Raw genomic sequence first — 21,778 nt, 5'->3', positions numbered from 1 at the left:
GCCTGCAAACACTCCTACTGCAATGCCATGGGATGCTCTGTTAGCTTTAGTCATTAAAACAAGCCTTCAGCACGGGGATGGTGCTGTGCTGCTTCCCAACGCTCCCTGGATCCCTTCCACCCTGGCTGCAGCATCATGGAGAGGTTTTGTTCCCAAGCCCAAACAAGCTGGAATCATTCCCAAGCATTTAGAAACCTTGAATCCAGCAATAAGCACTCAGCATTACAGTAATCACCTGGTGGAGGCCACTCTAACTTCAGTTTTTTGTTGTGACTTCAATACTTCAATTGAAAGTTCTCTGGTTTGGACTATATTTTTTTCCCCCCAGCACAAACTAAGACCTAGTTGGTCTTAAGCCAGAGATGAGCCTTTGTAAGATGAAAAAATATAAATCAGTCACTTATTTTCATCTAAAAGGAGAAGAGATGAGAAAACCCCACTGATAAGAGCTTTTTAAGACAGTTAGTCACAAGTTACCAAAGGAGGGGACAAATAGCCACCCCATATTCAAATGGAGATCAGACCCTTAAAGAATCATCATTTTATAGACTGGTGGGGAAAGAAAGAGGGAAATAAAGCAAATGCTATTAACACAATTAAATATTAAAATGTGTGCATCAAATATGTCCAGCAATAGCTTTGTGCTGTGTTTTTTCAACAGAACCTGACCCATGAGGCCAAACCCCACCACAAAGGTCCATCCAGACACACAGGGAATCCTGCTTTGATCCAAAAAATGAAGAAGAAATTGGAGCTTTTGCCAAAACACCAGCCATGACTGTGAAAAATGCCAGATTCACTGGAGGCACCTGGACTTGAGAACCCACATTTCAGTGTTACTCATGCTTTTACAAGGGGCTGAATGCACACATCAAACCTTCAAGGCTGGGGGAAAAAACTCACACCTCAGTTGACCATCCCAACCCAGAAAAACACCAGGGAGGAGAGGCTTCAAGCTCCCACACACAAGTGTGTGCACAAACCAGATGGAAAGATCTCTGTGCTGAGCCTGAAGCATTTTTCCTGGCTTGTATGTAATACAAGAGCCTGAGAAATGCCAGGGGCCTGCTCGCCACCAGCATAATTCCAAACACTTCCCACTGCTTGGGTGTTTGGGTCTTGCATGTCCCCCTCTTCCTCCTCGTATGCAGGCACCCAAAAGGAGATCACCCACCATGGCACAAGAACGTTGCACAAGCTGTGACTCTCCTCTGGTTACCCCTTAAGTATCCCTGAGCCCCGATAAAAAATCCACCTATGACCTCCTGCTCTTTTTTATTTATATTATTTTATTTATTTATTTATTTATTTATTTTTATGTTATTTATTTTTATTTATTTATTTTTGCTATTGAAACCTTGCTCAGCTCTCGGGATCCTAGAAGACATCTGCAAAAAGCCCAGCCCCACTCCCACTAGAAATGCCATGATTTCAGCATTTCGCTTGGAAATGGGTGCATGCAAAAGGCAATGGTGTAAGGAAAACCAAAGAGTGCCAGAGCAGTTCCTCCCATCCTTTCCCAACCAAGCCTGCTATTCTTGGGCACCGTCAAACCGAAGGAATTTTCCCTTTCCCTCTCCTGACAATACGTTATTTGTACATGTTTACGCTGAGGATTAAATCCTCATCCGGGCTGGAGAGCGTGGCTCATTCACAGCTTCTGCTCTTTAATGGAGCTTCCCACAAGCTGCCCTTCCAGGGCTCTTTAGCAGCTCCCTGCATTGGGAAGGCAGCCCACAGCCAGAACCTACAGGTACAATCCAGTACAGCAGCTGGCAAACTTGGGAAATGACTCAGTGCACGACCACGGGGACTTGGTTTCAGCTGGACAAACACCTTCTCCACGGTGGCTAACACAGGACTCTCCTGCCAAGCACCAGTTCACCCCTTATCTCGCCATTGGGACTCACTCCTTTATCTCCCCAGCAGGACTCAAAGGGGCTGTTGTTTCCTGATCCCATCATTCTGGATCAGGCCAGGCATCCTCCTAACCAGGTAACTCCCCATGGAAAGGGGTGCCCACAGAGGTTCCTAACAGCTGGGACAGGGCCCAAACCGCAAGCGATGCAAGCACAGTACTCATAGTGAAATACCCCATTTCTCCCTCAAAAACACTCAGTGGAGTTTCATTTCCCTGCCAGCAGGCTTGAATAACATTTTAAATGCCAAGATTTATACGCAGACACTTATAAATGTATTCCATTATAGCTTTACAAAACTACATTTCAACCTAAACATTCAATTAATGTAATTAAATTGCTACCTGGTGGTATTATCTAATTTCACTTCGGATCTGTGCTATTGAAAAGCATGTGTCTTTTAGCACTCCGACTGGCAAGACATGTGATAAACAGACCTATAAACATGTTGGCTCAACCGAGCTGTTTAAAAATAAATTAGCAAACTATAAAAATAAACAGTAACATACATATGTACTCAATTATGAACTAACTCTAATTTTTGTTCTGAAATACTGTCTTTGACCTTAGTCATAAACAAGCACTATTAAAAAAACATAATATCTCAACAGACAGAAGGGCAGGGATTAAATGCTCATCGCATGCAGCAGAATGCAAAATAAGGGATGAAAAGAAAGAAGAGAAGAAAGAAAAAGGGGGGGGGGGGGGGGGGGTGGAGCTCACCCTTTATTAAATGCGGCAACCTATACCCACCGCAAGCGTTTATGTTGATTAAAGCTGCTTGGATTCAAGAGAAAAAAGTTAAAACCTACTGAAGTGCATATGGAAGAAAACCTTGTAAGATTCAGCAGGAGGAAAATACTTTTTTAGCTTGCGTGGGAGATGGGGAGGGAGGGCAGTGTGGGTCCCACAGAGCCACCCATGGCCTTCAGCTGTCCAGGTGCAAACCCTGCTACTGTCTTGCAAGAATCCAAGAACATATGGCAGAAAGGTGGGAAGCGTCCTCGCTCCCACCTCACCGCAGCAGAGGGGGAAAAACAAACAAACAAACAGATTTTTTGAAGGCTGTAGAGCAGCATCCAGACCATGTTTTTGCCATTAATCCAGTAAGAAAAGAACAAGGCACTGTGCTACAAGTGCCAGCACTACTCTGTTTTCTCCGAGAAGGAAGGAAGTGTTGATACTCAAAAGGCACATTTTTCACCCAGGGCTGAGATTTTCAAGATTTTCAGGTTACACAGGGGGCACCAATGTCTCTCCCCACAGCAGAACCCAAGCCCACATACACACTCATGAGCAAAACCTCACAACAAACCCAAAATCAACAGCAGAAGTAGTTGAGCAACTACTAAGCTCATCCATGGAGAACCAACCTAAGACACCAACTGCCGTCAGGCTGTCTCCCCAAAAAATCCTGTATAAATAAACAATAGGAGGCAACTCATGTTTGTCAAGACATGGGCCCAAGAACAGGCAGAGATAGGCGGGTGGAAGAAAGGCCTTGCCCCAGGCCGGCTCCTTGCCCACAGTGAGACTCAGTCCCGCAGTCAGCAACGAGCCAGTGGCTGACATCTCCGCTCACAAGAAGGGCAGCCAGTTGCTGAGGCAAAAACAAAACATTCACAAGGCTTGTTTCTTAAGGGATGCAACAGGAAGGGTCCATAGGAGACAGCAAGAGCACACATCTCTTTTTTTATCTTTTTTTTTTCCCAAGGACCTCTACATTGGCAGAAGCTGGATGCCAGAGAGCTCCATGCACCAGAGGAAACACCAACTGGATGGTCAAAGAGAGAGACAAGCATGGCAGTGATGGGTCTCAAGGGTGAGTCAGGAAGACCACACAGCTTAAATCACTTCCAGCCATCAGAGTTGGCACATGCCGCTGCTTGGTGGGATGGAGCCAGTACCCTCTCCTCCACAGTCCTCCACACTATGAAAAAACCCAAAAATATTTACCTTAATTCCTGGGGCAAATATTTCCGGTGACTACACAGACCCTCCTTTTTATTTGTGATTTAGTTCTTCCAGTAAATGTCTTCCATTCCCTTAAGCAACATCCGGATGCTGGTGCCCGGGAATGACCATGAAGGATCAGTCAAATGTCAACCAGCAATAGCACCAGCATAACTAGAGCTGCTCTTAGCGTGGTGACTTTTCCATGATTCAGCAGCAGGAACATCCCACACACCTGGACTGACCAGCCCTCAATGTTACACTCATGTTTCAGTCCACACCACAGCTATACCCTCACTCTTCATCTAGAGCTGGATATCTCGAACGCATTCTAAGAGCAAAATTAGAATAACGACAGGTCCTGTCCAGACTATCTGGTCCTATCCTCTTTCTCTGGCAAAAAACTTGAAACCCAGCTGTGTCCCAAGGACACCACACCAGCCCAGAGCATACCATGACCACAAAGTAATGACAATAAAAAACTGAAATTAAAGCAACAAGCCAGTTTTAAAACAAATGTCTTTTTCTGCCCATCCTCCCTGCTTTGTTACCAATAAAAAACACTTACAGCCACTATTCACGCAGGCATGAAGTGCTAATGGCTACCTGTTAACATGTTTCATCACGCCAACATTTTTCCTCTGATTTTGACAGTTCCCTTTTTGTTATTTTAAACTAAGGGAGTGCTAATCTGGGCTGGAACTGAAGGCTGCAAGAATTATAATCTACATCAACTGCACAGTTATTGACATCATTTCCTTCCACTCTGCACCATTTCACGGACACAGTTTTCTTGCAGCCAAGCTCTTTTCCAGACTGTAAGAAGTTGGAAATAAAGGAGCACAGTTGACTGGGAAGATTGTAAAATGCTGCTGAGAAGTCCTGTGAATTCTCCCCCCACCCTTGTGAGGTTTGGAGCCAATGGGAGGGGAGAGAGCAATGTGAATACCAAAATCCAATGTACTGGAAAAGTCACTTTTAATGTCTTACAGAGAAAAAATTAAGTGGCCAATCCTGTATGATTTCAGGGATGAATCTTCAGGATTAGAACAGTTGCTGGAGCAAATTGGCCTGGCAGGTGCCACCTGATTTACACCTCAAGAGCTGCCCTAGATGTGACTACAGGTGATTCACTGACTCTTCTGGATGTGGGAAGAACAAGACTCCTCAGGTATCACCCCAGCAGTCACTGACACCAGATGGATATAAGGAGAGGTACCTAGTGTCCTCCACACACAAAGGTGTGCTGGGCACCTTTGCCTGCCTCAGGTGAGCACACATTGAGAATACACCTACTGACATCCACAGAGCCACAGCAGGTGAAAAACTGCTTGAGTAAGAAGAGCCCGATCCTCTGATTACCAACAGCTCAGGTCAGAGCCACAGTGTGATTTTCCATGGGGCTGGAGAAGGACAGAAGCTCTGTGGTCCCCAGGGCTGTGGCAGTCCTGCCGAGATCCCCACACAGGGAGAGATCCCCACACAGGGACGTTTCCTTTCCCCAGCTTTGCAATTGTTTGTTAGAGCAAATTAAGAGTCCTAACAAGACTTACTGGAGGCCATTGCAAGGAGGTTAAGAAACACAACTTATCTGATGCAATCAGCAATGTAATGCAACCTCCCAAGTGCCAGTTCAGGCAAAATACATGCAAGTAACCAGAAGGGATGGGCACAACCTTGAGGGAAGAGTTGGGGATGCTCCAGCCCAACCCACAATGCTGGAGAGGAAAGACACGACAGCACAGCAGGGAATAGGAAATTCCCTGACTGCTTTGTGTCTTCTGCTGCTTCCAAGGGCTCCCACTCTGTACAGACCAGAAAATGGACACCAGATCTCTGGCCTGATTCAAGATGACCAGTTTTCTATGTTTTTTGAAAAAGATTGCTCCACAGTACAAGGAGGTGAGGGAGACCTTTGTTTGCTGGGCTGAACAGTAAACATGGGCAGGCTTCACCACCTAAGCCTTGCCAGCTGATTGCTGCGAGAGCAATGTCACAACAGGTTGAGGTTGCCTCATCTGCAGACCCCATATACTCCCAGGATCCTGACCAGGACAGGCAAGCATGGATTCCCACAGGAATCATTAGCCAGAGGGCTAATGATTTACAGCAAATCCCGGTGTGGAGCCCCAAGCCTTGCTGTGCACACCTGGCAAGAAGGATGGGAGGGCAGTGCTGCCCACACGGGGAGGCTTCCGCGACAAACTGGGCTGTGAGGCTGAAAGGCAGGAGGGCAGATAGTATTTTCGAGGGAGTATGAGATAAGAGGAGGTGGAGTTTCCCGATAAAGAGGATTTCCCTGCTCAAATATCAAAGGATTCACACTAAGAAAAGGGGGGAGAAGGGGAATTACATCAGTCTGAGGCACACTTTCTCTTTTAAACTCTGACCTTCTATTGTCTGTCTTCTTGACTAGGATTTAAAAGCCCTTTGTTGGGCTGTGTTACATGGTGTGATCTAGAAAGCCGTCACAGATGAGGCACCGTAGGTTTTCGGCTGCGCCGACGCTCAGGCTCCCCCCGTGCCTACACTGGACTTTCAGGAGGTGTTGAGCCAGCTCAGATAAGTCAGCACTTTCTATTAACACCCCTTCGAAGCCAAGCCGCAGCTTGTGATGCCTCTTCCAGCATGGCCAACAGTCTGGTGGAGCTGGGCTTCACCCCAGCACAGCTTCCAGACATAAGGTGGGCTGCTTATCATTCCAGCCTACCCTCACCTCCCCCCAGGTCCGCTCCAGGCTCTCCTGCAGCATCCTTCCCATCCCAAACACAAACAAATGGGTGAAGAGCAGATGACAGAAGCATAACAGATGCCTAAAATGGTTTAGAGTGATCTATGAGCATTTTTTGGTTGTAATGCTCCGTTAATGTGACATTTATGTGGGGTAATATAATACTGCTCACTTAGGAGCACCTACACCAGCCAGTTAGGTTTCCTGGTGTGTGCAAGGATAACCAGGAGGGTTTCAGCATGTCCAGGGTCCCTACAGATGGAGTTACAGGGGACAGGAGGCACTATTGCCTAAAGGGGACGTGTCGGGTCTATCCCTGAGGGAGCAAAGGTCGGTGGATATTAGGCATTGCTGGAGCGATGTCTCAAGAGGCAGAACTGGAGAGCTACAAATGGGGGAAAACCTGGCTTGGACCTATGGAGCCGAAGAGTCCCTCTCTGCAGAACAGGAAACGCGATACCCGAGCAAGGTCTGACCCAGTCCCAAAGGCACAGCCTTGCTGTCATCTCCACTCAAGCTGCAGCATAGCTCGAGCATCCATCTGATTTTACAGCAGCCAGTGTTACACTCTATAGCTAAATGCACCCTTAATGTCACCCAGGCCTAACAAGGTCTCCTGTTTTGTTCCCCTGATTTATAAACACAGTGGCAATGGGCTGGAGAAGGGACGGCCTCATAACCGCAAGCCTTCGTTATTCCCCACAAATGACTTGTTTGCAGCTTTTGAACTGCCTAATTTGTTTTGCCCCTACATTTTGGTCATTCATCTCATCTTTTCCTAATGGCACTCTGAACACTGACACTCTGGGAAACATCCCAAATGCTGTAACCCTCACATGGCCCTGGCCCCGGAGAGGTGAAAGGACCAAGGGCAACTGTTGAATCTTCCCACAACAAGAGAGGCATCGTCCATCTCCTCTTCCCTCCTCCTTGCCCACCACCTCCACCCCGGGCACTATTCTCATCTCAGCGTGTTAGAGTAGAACAAGAGTAGAACAAAAAATGAGGCCACATGAAGCCATTTCAGCACCTCTGGATGTCGAAGGCCACAGACTGTACCCAGTGACATGGAATGTCCTCCCCAGGCATTTGCTCCAACAGCTCTGCCTCTAAGGAAAAGCATTTGAGAAATCACGCGGCTGGTTGTGTTCAGACTGCGGCAATGTCATACAGAGAAGAAGGGGGAAAATCAACTGGCACAGTCTGCATTTTGGGCAAATGGGGAAAGAATTAAATCAGAATCTGGAGTCCTATAAAAAACCCAATTCAACAAAATTCCATGATTTTGGCACTGTGTTTCAACACCTAGGTGCACGCTGGGTAGAAAATGAACAATCCAAGGCTTTACACTTTGCATGCCCAGCAAAAGCAGCCAACAGGTTTCAGCATTTAGGAATAAATGCAGAAAGTATCAACAGTGTATTGTCACTAGCCTTTTGCCAGACACCAGGAAATCCAGAAGAGTCATCTAATGTCACAGGCAAAAAGCTGAGGACAAAGCAAGTGTCACCGAAGGACAAGCAGAACAAACACTGAGCAAACTCCTACCAACAGATTAAATTCACGTCACGGTATTTTACCCACATTTTGCACTACTCAGATACCTTGAAATACGTGCACACAACCAGAGCCACAACATCAGACCTTTAAAGATGTGAGAGCTGCAGATTAAAAACATGTTGGAACGCTTACCATGTCCAGTGCCAAAAATGTGTCTCTAACCTGTAGGAAGAAATGGGTGTGGAACCACTCAAGGAACGATCATCTCGCTCACACAGCAGGGTACAAGGTCCCCTCTTTGTTTCTCTCTTGTAAGAAAAACAGCAACTAAAACGTGGCTGAGGAGCTGTTTCACCTCCCCAAATTTTTTTTGGAAGTACACAGAGCTGGATGGAAAAATGAGATGGGAATCAGAGAAATCCCATGTGATTTTTAAAGACTAAAGCCACTTTGCCACAAACAAACATAAACGACTGATCTTGGTGCTTGGCTGAGCACAGTGCTTGCTGCTTCTTTTTGGGGACTTCAGTCACCTCCTGAGTGGCACTGAAGTGCTGCAAGCAGATACAAAAATGTACACAAAGCCTAGAAGTATTTCCCTGGAATAGAAGCTCAATTTACAGCTCCGGAGACTGAAGGGTGTGTTTGAGCAGCCCTTTGTTGCAAGGGTTTTGTCAAGGTATGTTCTGACTTGTCCCCTGCATGGCTGTGCAGTAATTCTTGATACTGATAGTCAATTACTTTTTCCACGTCACTCAAACACTAATTTTTTTTCTGCCTTTTCTCCCTCTCAGCACGGCTAATCTGGGAAAGACAACACAGAGTGAAACCACCACTTCAAAAGGCATTAACTCCTGACCAGTCCGGGCTGCCCTCCAGCCCTGCCAGGCACAGGTAGGAAAGCGACCTGCAGAGCAGAGAGCCCTCCTTATCCTTATCTCTCTTAAAATACCACTGGGCCCAGGCTCCAAAACTTCCTTCCCAACTGGATAAGTACTTACCCAGGTAATCTCATTACAGCCATTGTTCTCCAAAGGTTAATAAATACTTACCACGATGAGTAAAGGCTCTGCAATCTGACCCCAGTGCAGCAGAAGTGATTGCTCAGGGCCAAATTTTCATACACTTTATTATGCTGAACACCATATTCCTCTGCTAACAGAGCAGCCTTAGCACCAAAATAAATGTGACTGCTTGTAAATAAGGTGTTGGCCCCACTTCTGGCCTCAAGTTTTTATGTTGCCATCATTGTGATGGCTCTGAAAATTAGCAGATGCTACCAGTTCCTAATAAATACATGACTAAATTATTCTGAAACAACAGCAAAAACAAATTAGAGAAAGAATAAAATTCAAGGAGATGCCTTTCTCTCCGACTTTCAACATGTAGAAGAAAATAGTTACAGGCTTTTGTTAATTTAAGGAAACACTTTTTCTCCCATCAGACGTGAGGTGTGAATTACACAAACATTATTTGAATTTGACTGGGTTGACATACTGCAGCCCCAACAACAAATTTAAATTTGAGAGTTATGGAATGGAAAACCACGTTTCCAAGAGCTTCTTAACAAGAGCAGCAGCCACCACCTTCTCCAAGGCCAGGCCAACACCCATCAGGATGGACATCCCCATCAAGATGGAAAGCAGTACAGTCAGCACTCCATAAAATCTGCCTCCTAACTCCCAAAATACCACAGACAAGGAGAGGTTTCCATCCCAGTAACACACATTTCAAAGCAATGCTACCCTCTGGCTGCTCTGTTGATATGATTAAAACACATTATCTACTTGTTGCAAAACTTTTACTGGCAAAGCATATAGGTGAGGTGTAACTATAGATGTGCCAGAAATCCATATGAAATCTCCACCTTGCCACAACACTGAACAAAACTCTAAATAAGACAAGATAAGCAGGCAACTCTCTTTCAGTGGAGGCTGTCAAATAGTTATGCAGTCATTAGTAAGTTAAACTTAATCCCCTTCACAGGAGCTCCATTTTCCTAATTAGTGCAGGACATAAACCAGATTTTCCATTTGATTTCCAAACAGAAAATTCAGAGGGGAAAACAGAATGGAAATGAAATAAAAGAAAGTAAAAATCTTTTTGATTTGGTTCAATGACCAAAAGTTTCCAAATTTTAATTTTTTTTTCTTTTTTTATGGTCAACCAAAGCTGTACCTAAATTCACCCAGTCACACTTTCCAGCAAATATTTCACCTGCCAAAAAAGGCTCTCATTTTTCAGGTGAACACACCACTTCATGGTGAAATTGAGACAGAATCCTCACCATGCACCACACCAAGCTGAATTATTTGTGACTCTCCCAGAGTCCCCCAGGGAACGAGGGAAAGCACCAGGACCAAAACTTGGCCAGACTCGCTATATGTGCCTCCAGGATGCTCAAGGAGGTCTTCAACATGTCAAGGGCTGCAAGGGGCAACCAGCTGTGCTTGCACAGCACCCTCACCATGGCTCTGCACCTTCTCCCGCCACTGCCCTGACCTCATTTTGAAAGGTGGCCAATTTAATGTGATTATCAGTTTTGTATGGATCAAACCCAAAAGCCAGGCTGGGCAGAGAAACCCCAGAGGTGTTTCTGCTTTGCCCTTTAACCATGAAAAGCTTGGCTCTGGAGCCTCCAAGCCCACACCTCCTGCCCATACAGCACCTGTGCATGCTCCCCTGAAATGCACCCTGCACACAAACCACAGCCGCAGAGACTCTCCCATGCCAGGAGGCAAATAAATGGGAAGAAGGGTGATGAGGATTCAAGGGAAAGCAGGCCAGCCTGCCAGAGCTGCACACCAGTCAATGCTGAGGTACCACAGGGAAAATGGAGCTTGCTTACGCCAGTCGTTGACCCCAAAGCCACAAGAAAAGACAGCAATGAATTTAAGACAGAGGCTGAGTTTTAATCCGGCCATTACTTTTTTTTAACATCTGTTATTTCTGTGTGGAGCGGCTGCTCACCCCAGCTCTGGGCTAACCTTGCTGCCAAGCCCCACAAATCTCACCCCCTCAGGTTTTTGGGGTGATGACTGGTCTGATGCCTCACATCAGAACAAGGCACCAGCTGCCCTGGAAGCTCATCAGCCAGCTAAAGAGAAAAATATCTCCTGGCACAAACAACCTTGATGACTCCTGGCCTGCCGCTACCCTTCTCTTCTTGAGGAAAGTTATTGAGGAAGCAGTTTTGGAGCAGGGCCAGCTGTGTCTTGATCTTGAGAGACATCTTTGATCCCTCTCAATCTAACTTTAAAGACAGAGTGGTATTAGATCCAATGTCTAAGAATGCCCTCCAAGCAGCAGTTTGAAGACCCCAGGGAGAGGTCTTCAACCAGACTTTCCCATTCAGAGCTGGCTCAGAAAAACTCGGTCTCTGACACTAACCCTGTTTTAAACTCCTTTCCCCCACCACCTCACCTCCACTTGAAATGACCATCCCTTGTGCCAGTGACCCACAGCAACGACTGTTGATTGAGTCAGTTTCATCTCTGACTTATTTCTTGACCTGATCTGCTTTTAGGGCAGAAAAAACTTGTGCAGAATCTTCTTGAAGGTCTGCTGCTTTTTAGCCAAAAATGAGTAAGACAAAAACATGCCCAGGAGCAAAAGGAATGGATTGCACCAACAGACTCATCAATAAGTAAATAATATTTATCATGAGCTCTGCACTACAGCATTTGGACAGACACAAGATGAGCACCACTTTGGTGCCAGCGCTTGCCAGCTGGTCACATCCAAACGCTCTCCATCTCAACATGCTTTGACTAATAGGGACATAGCCCAGCACTGAGCTGGGGATGCAGGTGCCCCATGCTCCAAAGGATGGCGTTCTAGGTACCAAAATTGTCCCTTGCCTGTTGAGACCCTCCAAACGTAGGCAGAGGGGAAGACCAGCTAGGGCTGTCCACCCTCACCAGTGCCAGATTACATTTCCACAGCAGCTGCTCCCTTTGTCTACACCCAGTAAAGCCAAACCAGCCTAAAAATTAATTTAATCTGCTGTAAACCCAAGTGTCAAGCACTTAGATGGCAGCTAAAAGCGCCACTCTCAGATAACCGAGTGACACCAGCTAATAATAGCCTGCGCATGAGGGGAGCGGGAGCGGACATTTTGTGTAACCAAAGAGGAACCCGTGCCTGGGAACGGCCGCGCTGGCCGGTCCCAGCCCCGCCAGCAGAGCCCGAGCCCACCCGGCCTCTCCTGTGATTAGCTGCACTAATACCACCCTGACCTCTCTTTGCTCGGAGGCAACAATAGTCCTGGCTTTTGTTAGCAAGGAGAACAAAATGCCACCTTTTACAGCTCTGCAATCATAGCTGCTTCCCTTTTCATCTCCCAAAGGCTCTGCACTGGACCTTGCTCACCGGGGAGGATGGTTAACCCTTGCTGGGCAGCCGGCCACAGTGGGAGGGAGGGGTGCCAGGGTCCCTGCAGGCTCCTCTTCTCCCACATCCCTCCATTGGCAGGGAAAACACCAAACAAGCCCTTTCTGGTGAAGGATACAGGTGTGCAACAGGGCTCTTCTCTGCCTCACATTGCCATAGGCAGGAAGTACCTGGAGGCCACTTCAACCCCTGAGCTGCATAAAGAGGTCACCAAAATCCATGCTGAGCTCTCCCCCCTCACTCTGCCCTTGAGAACTGTCTTGAACACACCCATTGACTAGGAAACGGTGTAACTCAGGTGTACTTCTTTTGTCCAAATTTAAGAAGACAGCTTAGAAACAAAGGAGAGTATGTTTTCCAGAGCAGCACTTTGCAAAGCTCAGGAATTCACCCAGGGATGTGGCACAGGGTGCTGGTGTGAATGTGTATTTGGGTTTGAATGCAAGGCTCTTCCCAAAACAAGAGGGTGGATACTCAAGAGATGCTCACTTCCCACTGCCCATGGGCTGGAACAGGGCTTGCTCAGGACCTGGAAAAGACCAACCCTCATCCACTTTGGGATTCCTGAGGGAGCAGGGCACCTCATCCACCCCCACAGCCCTCCCTCTCTCTTTCTTCTCAACAAGGGCTACAAGGAGCACAGGGAGCTTTCTCCCGGGGCATGCAAGGGTCTTGGATGCACAGCTGACTGCACGTGTCAGTTATGCTCCAAATGGGTTGTCACAGGTCAAGGTTCTGCAGGCAGCAAGAGCAACTGCTATTTTTAGACAGGATAAGGTCACGGTGCTTTTAGAGACAGTGAGGTCTACAATAAAACCTATTGATCAGTCTCTGGAACTAGTGCTCTAGAGAGACGCCTAAATTGAAACAAAAATTGCCTGGCCGTTTTCTCTATAGACTTGGTGGGTAAAAGCTTGTTGGAGTCTTTCAGGAGATAAAATAACTAAGAAGAACCTGCATGCAGACCACAGTTGTCCATTTAAGTGGATGCACGGGGCGGGGGGGAGGGGGGAGGAGGGAAAGTGAGACCTATGGGAGAGAACAGTGGGAAGCTCTGAGCATCCTTCTGCCATAGTGACAAGCCAGCTGCCCCAAAGGTGAAGGCCATCCTTCCCATGCCCTGACTCCAATCTCCACAGCCCAGGTGTAAAGGCACTACGGCAAACCTGACCTGTAAGAGAATTAATGCTTTACTTGCATCTTGGAAGGTAAGGAAGCCTCTGAAGGCATTAATCACTGGGGTCCCTGACAGCACATGCACATTCACCAGCCCTGGAAGTTTTCAATGCCGGGTTGAATCAGGCTCTGAGCAACCTGATCTAGTGGAAGGTGACCCTGCCAATGGCAGGGGGTTGGAACCAGATGAGTTTTGAAGTCCCTTCCAACCCAAAAAATTCTGTGATTCCCTCTGGGCATTTGTGTTTTGGTGATGAATTTCACCCAGCTGACTCGTGGAGGCCCAAAGATGAAAAACAGACCAGTATTTCAGCCAGGCAAATTATTTAACTGGATGGTTCGTGCATCTCCAATGTTTTCACAACAAACTCCAAGTGTTTATCCAGGTCACAGACAAAACAAAATTTAACCAAAAATACCACAAAGCTCTGGACTATCACACCTTGAAGTTCAGCTCTAAGTCCACTGCAGGCACATAAATCCCTCTGTACCACAAGAGGATCTTTACTGTATTGGAGGCCAGGAACCACAGGGACGAACATGAAACCATGGAGTATCTTCATTCATCACCTGCCCCACTGCCACAGCCTCACTCACAAACCAAGCACGCCACAGTAAACATAATCCATACATCACACCCTGACATGGGTGACCCCATGAGTGAGTCCTAGACAGAGCACCCCACCAGACATCAGCCATATAATGACCGATGCATTTGGAGGATATAATAATGAAAATAATAATAATAATAATAATAATAATAATAATAATAATGATAACTACAGGTAAATACTATTAAGCTGTGAAAAGCTAGTGTGGGTGGTGGGATATGTACTTTACTGCTCCAGAAAATAACAACATGAGCAGAGATATACATTCAGCAGCTCAGGTAAAAGCAGATCATGTGGGAATTAAAGCACTCACAAGCCTGCAGTGTGGCTCACTCACCATCCAACTGCCAGGTTAGGCTGTAGTTTAAGTTTCTGCATAATAGAGATGGCAAGATGTAAAATCTCAAGCAGTATTATCTGTATAGTGACTGTGCTGCAGAGGAATCATAATAAAAAACATGTTTCAAAGCAGTACAGTAACTGTGATTCTGGAAAAAAAATAAAAGAAAACAACAACAAAAAAAAAGACAAGCTGATCTTTCCAACAAATATACTGCTGCTAGAAAAGCCAAGGTAATTATTCTGCTATTTAAGAAATCAGGCTTGGGTTCTGTTTGGTTTCTTTATATAAAGGTCCTTAGGCTCCTACCAACATTTTTACAATTTTCTTCTTAGAGCCCTGAGACTCTAGGACAAAGTTTGAGATAAAACAATTGTAATAAATAAGGACAAAGTTATTTGGGAATTAAGGACACTGCTGCAGCCCCTCATCTTCTTAACTGATTAGATGAATGGAGCTTTAATGGAATATATGTCTGAGAAAATCCAAAGCTAATTTCTGTTTGTAATTACTGACAGCACATGAGTATCCTTTCCAGAAAGCCTACTCTATCACCCAGAAAGCAGATGCAAACATGGGTATAAATAGGGAGTGCAGTGAAATGAAGCCTGTGGCAATGCCCACATTAGCTGCCATGCAGTTAGACTCCCATCCCATATATGTGTGTGGGTACACACACTCACACACATGTGCTCCTCTGGTGATTTCTGACTGGCACCACTTGTATTCAGGCTCAACTCTGCCGCCTTTTCCAAGTTTTTATCCTGGACTCCAGTGGCTGGTAGACAAAGCCCTCTGTTAATCTGAGCATAAATAACCATAACGGGTTGAGCCCAAGCTCCTTTACACTGCTGTGCCTACCAAGTGACTCTCCTGGCTGCAGGGAAGCCACTTAGGATTTACCCCTGGGGTAACTCTGAGCAGGATCTGCCCCCACAAACATTTTCTCTGTGTCTGTCTCTGTCCTTGGGTTTTGCAAGAGCACACAAGCAGGGAGGGGATCACAATCATTCCCTACTGCTGCTGAGAGGAGTTTTTTTAACCTGTCCAGCTGCTGTGGGGCATGAAACTGAGAATTTGGAGAGGCTGCAGCAGCAGAGAGTGGCTCCCTCAGTTTGTTTAGCTGGAAGATGCTTCTGGATTTGTGGGGCTTCCAGTACAAGGCAGCTTCAGGATCAGCACCTCCAAGAGACAGAGGCCAGGAACATAATGCTATGCTTCTCAGAGCCACCCTCATCCCTCCCCCAGGAGGGCACAAGGCTCTGAAAGACCCAGCTCTTTCCACAAGAGGCAGGGAAAGGAGGGAAATAACCCCCAAAACTTTTAATTTTTGTCTTTTACATTTATTTTTGAATTAGCATTCAACGTCTGCCGCTGTGACACGGATAGCTAAAAATGTGTGTGCGGATATGTCATCCATGAACAAAGTGGCTCATGTTTGTTCTTTATTATTTAGGAAATGCACATTAATTACTGCAGATTTTCTCCTATACATCTACTGTATCTCAGACAGAATTGCTGAGAAGGTCTGCAGAATAAAAATGTATGGGGTAATTAAATGGATATTTATAATTAGAACTTAATAATTTGCATCAGGGACAAATGAGCTCTGATTTCAATCTGTAGTGCATTTAGATTAGCCTGAAGATAGTGTAATTTGATGTTTTATAGTCCTCCTCTCAGATTATGAAACAATACAGTGTCTTTAAAGCAGCCGTGTTTGTGTCAGGAGTGTGTTAAGAAGCAGCCACAATGAAAATGTTTGACAACGTGAAAGCAGCTATAAATTACACGACAACTGAGCAAAAGTCGTGATGAAACAAATAAAGAGCTGACCTATGATGCATCTGATTCAGCACCGCGCCCGGACCACTCGGCGCTCATCCTGGAATGCATCCTTACGCACGCGGCTACTTAGAGCCGAGAAAACTGTAAATTATCCCTAGTCAACAACATTGATTTTTAGTCGGCGTTTCAATCAGTTTGAAGTAGAAATACTACACCGCTCCCCGGCAGCCTCTCAGCCAGCCGGCTGCTCAGCCGGAGCCTCTTTGGGCACAGCTCTGTTACAGCCCCATTGTTCCCACTGTACAGTATTTATCGTGGGCTCTCCACACACAGGTACTTGACCCCAAAGGTCACCGCCTCGTCTCCTGGACATACAACCCACCTTTGCAAACAAAGCCTTTTGCCCAAACACAGGGAGCCCCTGCAGATCCCACTGCCTCCCCACAGATGTACACGTAAATCTCACCCAGGGGACGTGGCACTGCATGGCCGCAGCCAAGCACGTGCCCCCCAGACCACGGGCTGCATCGGCCCAGGGACAGAGGTAAAGCGAGGTGGGGACTCCTTACCAAGGTCTTGGTAAAGAGCAGGTTGGTTTGGAGATGCAACCACATCTTTTTTCTCTTCCCAGCTTTGCTCAGCCATCAGCAGGGAGGAAGAGCAGCGAGGCTGGGCTCTCATTCCCGCTGTGCTGCAGCTCTCAGGCCTTACCCAGGGCGAGCCACCCGCCCTGTGCCTTGGCACTTGCCTCTCTCGCCCTGGCAGTGCGAGGGTGTGCTCATTAACATCTCAGGTCCCCACGTAATGGATGCTGCACAGGTAAACACCTCGATCAGCAGATAACAGGGAGTCCTGTGCAGGCATAACACACACACAAACGGGAGCTGCGCACGTGCGTAGGCTAACTCCTGGGAAAAAACACAGGGGCGCCAAGTCTCTGGGAAGCTCATCATCAAACCAGTTACAGTCTGACACAAAACACGAGCAGCAAGGCAAGAACCGGTGCAAGTAAGGAAATTTCCAGACCCAGAGCCCTGGCACTCAGCCTCGTGGAGCCGTAACCCACAGCCTCTTCCCAGCCTTTGTACTTTCCTCCCACAGAGCAGAGCTCAGCGCACCGCATATCACCAGCTGCTAGCTAAGAACGTGAAGGGGAATGAGAGGAGACAAGGCTGGAACCATGGCAGTATATGATATTCCCAGTCTCCTCGAAAACTAGGACTCGCAGACCTGGGTGCCCACATGAATCAAAGTGGTCAGGCAAAGCTTTAACTAACAGAGGCCATCCCTACATGTGCCCACTTTCCAAGAGGGACAGCTACGTGATGTAAAGCCTCTAGTGCCAAGCAAAGCTCGTCATTCCCAGCAAGGCATGATGCTGGGAACACATCAAAGCAACAGAGGACAGGCAGGTGACCCAACCCACTCCGACCTACCCTTCACACTTCTGAAAAAGCTGCCCTTTGCAGCAGGGGGAGCCCGTGTTTTCCCAACCATGCCCCTTCCAAGCATTTTGAAATCCACTGTCCATCAGCATGACAGGAAACAAGGCGTTGAGCTCTTCCTTTGAGGAGTTTCTTGTTTGACCAGAGCACACGTTATTCAAATCAGCCAGAGTGAAACGCAGTTAAGCTGCTGTTTGTTCCAGCACAATGAGACTGGCCTGTTAAAAAGCAAAAATGTCAGGATGTTACAGGCTCAGCCTCCTTCCAAGACTGGTAAGTAGCTGAACAACTGTCAGAAATGGCATAATCTGAAACAACAAAAAATAAAAACACCCAAAACAACGACAAATTCAGATTGTGTTTCCAAGTCAGAGGAGTTCTGGGGCCACCCACACCCCAGCCAGGCACCCTTGGGAAGAAGCTCCGACCCTGGAACATCCCTGCAGCCTCATGTACAACATGCCCACCACATCCACCTCCTGCAAAGCAAGGAACTTTAAGTGTTCCTTACTAAAACAACGGTAACCCAGTTAAGATCTCGGATTTTGTCTTTATTCTCACCACCACAGCATTTTGTCTATATTCTCACCTCCCGACGAAGGGCACCGCCCAGCAATGTTCTGTGAGGGCTGCATAAAGGCTGGAAGTGCAGCCACCTTCACACCCAGCGTGGCTCTGCACTAGGGGATCAATTTGATTTTGTTTCCCATAAAGTCATTTGAATGGGTGGGAGCCACCATGAAAAGGCTGCTGTCAGGCACAAGCTGTGGGCCGGCACTAGGTCTGCCCCCAGGGTTTGCTCTCCCCAGCCAGGCAGGCATTGCCTTGCAGATGCTTTTCACCCCCCAATTTAACTCCTGCTATCTCTGAACTCTCCCAGACTCACGCACGCCCCTCTTGCTCTCACACTCTTAAGTTTAGTTTGCCTCTCAGAACAGCAACCCCCTATTTTTTTTCCTGTCCTGGGCCCTCAGGTTACTGGCACGGCGACAACTCTTTTTTTTCCCCAACAGCGAGCCAGGAAAGATGATAGAACCTGCGTGCGTGGCCAAGGGACTGGTCTCAACTGGTTCAGAGGGAAAAAATGGAGCTGTGTCTTTCCCCCCCTTCCCTCCCCTCTCTTCTCCTTCTTCTTGCCTTTAGCCAAAAGACCTGGGAGCATTTGATGTGCAGTCAGCAGGTATTAAAAAAAAAAGAAAATTATTGAAAAGGCTGGCTGACTCCGGAGCTGTGACACTCTCTCATCAAACTCTGGACTTCAGCCAAGTTCATCTGTTAATGGAGAGCAACAGCCAGGGCCTCCCCCCGCCACCACCCCCTCGCTCCCTCCTCTACCTCTTCCTCCCTCCTAAAAAACTAGACATCGATTATGTCTGTGCTTTTCCCTTTCTATTCAAGATAAACAAAGTGCTTCAAGTTCAGGGCACACCCTGGGACCCTTGACAAAGCAATCTATCATCCTGTCTGCTAAACCAGTCTGGCCACACCACCGCCGAGGAGACTAATGCTTCCAGTGTACAATTTTCCCTTTGTGCTGCTGCCCTATTACTAGTAACCTCTTTTCTTCCCTACCTTCCCAGGAGCAGATGTGCTTGACCACTTTGCCTAAGCCCCTCCTGGCAAAGGCATTTTTTGCTGAAAGCAACTTCAAGAATTAAAAAACAAAAAAGAACCAAGCCCCCGCCTGCCACCTCCTCTCCCCGACTCCTGTCTCCATCCCTATATCCACCAAAGAAATCCAGCACAGCTTGATTTTTCCTTCCCCACCGAAGATTTCTTTTTAGGGAGTGAGTTCAGGTTTAAATCATATCCACTAATTCATTCTGACTTGCAATTAAATGCAAATACACTTTTATAGCCAGCATGGAGTGTATTAATTTTAACAGCAAATGACAAAATAAGAATACAGTCCCTCCAATACCAATAATGAATCGCACTGTAAATCATGTTAGTGGTCACATTCATTAAAGCTTGTAAAGCTCTTGGAGATCCACGGGTGCTATGCGCCACCGACCCACAGAGCAGCATCAGCTCGCCTGGACCCCACTGCTGGCACCCAAGTGCCACAGATCCCAGCTGGGGGGCACAGAGAACACCCCAGCAAGTGCAGGGCACCCAAATCCACTCCCAGTCCCTCCCAGCAGTGCCACAGGGAGCTGGTGCTTCCCAGGTGGGCAGAGGAGCCAGAGAGATTCACAGCCCAATACTCAGGGTGGGTCTCACCACAGGGCTGAGGCATCTGGGCAACATGGCTTAGGTTAAGGGAAGGGCTGGGAGCACCCAGGCTGGATGCTCTAAAACACAGGGCAGTTACAAAAATTAATAGGAAACCACAAATCACCATTTAAGTGCACTTCCTAACAGCTAGCCTGGCCTTTTCCTAATGCTCCCGGCTGCCGACAGCGCTTACCCCTTCCCCAGGTCTACAGAGCGCTCCATTTGCTTGCCAGCACTAAGATCCTCTGCACCGTTTATTAGTCAACATGGGGGAAAGTGAGGGTTTTCTGGCTTCTTTGTTTTGTTAGGACAGCTGTGTGCCATTCCCACCCCCTCCCACCCATCCTCTCCTAAAGAAATAATTAAATCCAATTAGGACCAGAAAGTAATTTACATTTTGGTTCTGTGTAAGATGGGGAGGTGGGGGAAGGAAAAAAAATCCCATAAAACACGTTGTGATGAAAATTTATTCCTTTGCTACTTATTTGTCTGCTTTTTGAGGATAGCTAAGGCTGCACTTTCCCTCTTTAAAGGCTGTACATTTTGGTGCGTGGATCCAGAGGGAGACGAGGAAGGTGGAAGAGAGAAAACTTGTTCCTATTCCCTGCTCCGTGAACAAGACAGTTCTGTTGGGCAGCCCATCCTGCTCCTGCTCCTGGCTCCTGCTCCTCCCCTCGCCACGCAGGGGGCTCCTCTGCCGCGGTTTACTGATTTACAGAACCTTGGTATGTGAATGGCAAAAATTCCTTGGCATAACTATATGTTTGCTGATCACATTTCAGATCATGTGTTGTTCATTATTATGACTTGCTCAGAAACAGTTTTCCTACAGTTATGTGGGTTTGCCTCGGATATTTTTTCCTCTTTTAGTACATTGAAAACAACATGGCAGGGGGGAAGGCAAATGAGAAAATGTTTCTGTGTCTACACCACCTCAAAACCCTATTTTAAAAAATTATGGAAAGCAGTACAAAATATTCCAGGACTGGGAAGCAAGGGGGAAAGGAAATGAGATTAACAAAACATTTCTTAAAGACCAATGTGATGTCAAATTTTCACGTGGAATATTTTCCTTTGGATGGGGATGGAATTATAGGTGGATTTTTACACTTCCGAAATCTCTAAAAATATACCCAGCCCAACTGATGCATTGATTTTAATTTGGTGCATTATTTAAGCAGCCAGAAGAGTAGATCTTTTTGCCAGGCAAGACACCAGTGCCAGGACCTTCTGTAGCACTGGATAGCAAGTCCAGGACACACCGATTTGTAAAAATACTACCCCCTTGCCTTCTGCAGAGAACTTTTTCCTGAGTTCACATTCTGGCAATTAGAAAAGCAAATAAGTCATCACTCCAGAAAAAATAAGTTTCCAAACAATGCCACTGTTTTGCTTTCACCTGTGCTGTAAAACTCTAATTAATTCCAGAGTTTGCCCTGTACTTCTCCAGTGATTTACCTCCATCTTTGCTTGTGGCAGATGGTCCATGTGGGTTTCATGTGGGTGATCACGCAGGTCACCTGGGCACTCTCCTCTCCGTGCCCAGCGCAAAACAGGAACGTTTACTTTTTTGTCATTTTCATATAGTAAATTATCCATTAGATTTCAACATATCTTACTAAAGCAATTACATCAAGAAAATGATAGCGCGTGTGGAATCAATTATGCATGCACTTGGCCAGGGACCAAAGGCTATGAAGTCGGAG

General features: G+C 46.8%; 1 protein-coding gene across 9 annotated transcripts in view; it reads right to left on the bottom strand.

Moving 5' to 3' along the window:
- BCL11A (BCL11 transcription factor A) overlaps window positions 1-21,778 on the bottom strand; it is a 71,773-nt gene that overhangs the window by 31,446 nt on the left and 18,549 nt on the right. Inside the window, exon 1 of one of the 9 annotated variants that reach the window (XM_068186150.1) lies at window positions 17,847-18,051. The exons of 7 other annotated variants lie outside the window; for them this stretch is intronic. In XM_068186150.1, the coding sequence (XP_068042251.1) occupies window positions 17,847-17,922 (76 nt within the window). In that variant the 5' untranslated portion in view covers window positions 17,923-18,051. Of the gene's footprint in view, window positions 1-17,846; window positions 18,052-21,778 lie in introns of those variants that run through there. One more of the 9 variants, XM_068186152.1, reaches the window with a different exon arrangement.

This window comes from Anomalospiza imberbis, chromosome 3 (genome assembly GCF_031753505.1).
Source record: "Anomalospiza imberbis isolate Cuckoo-Finch-1a 21T00152 chromosome 3, ASM3175350v1, whole genome shotgun sequence".
Lineage (NCBI taxonomy): Eukaryota > Metazoa > Chordata > Aves > Passeriformes > Viduidae > Anomalospiza > Anomalospiza imberbis.
The sequence above is the reverse complement of the archived record's forward strand: the minus strand, read 5'-3'. Positions and strand labels throughout refer to the sequence as shown.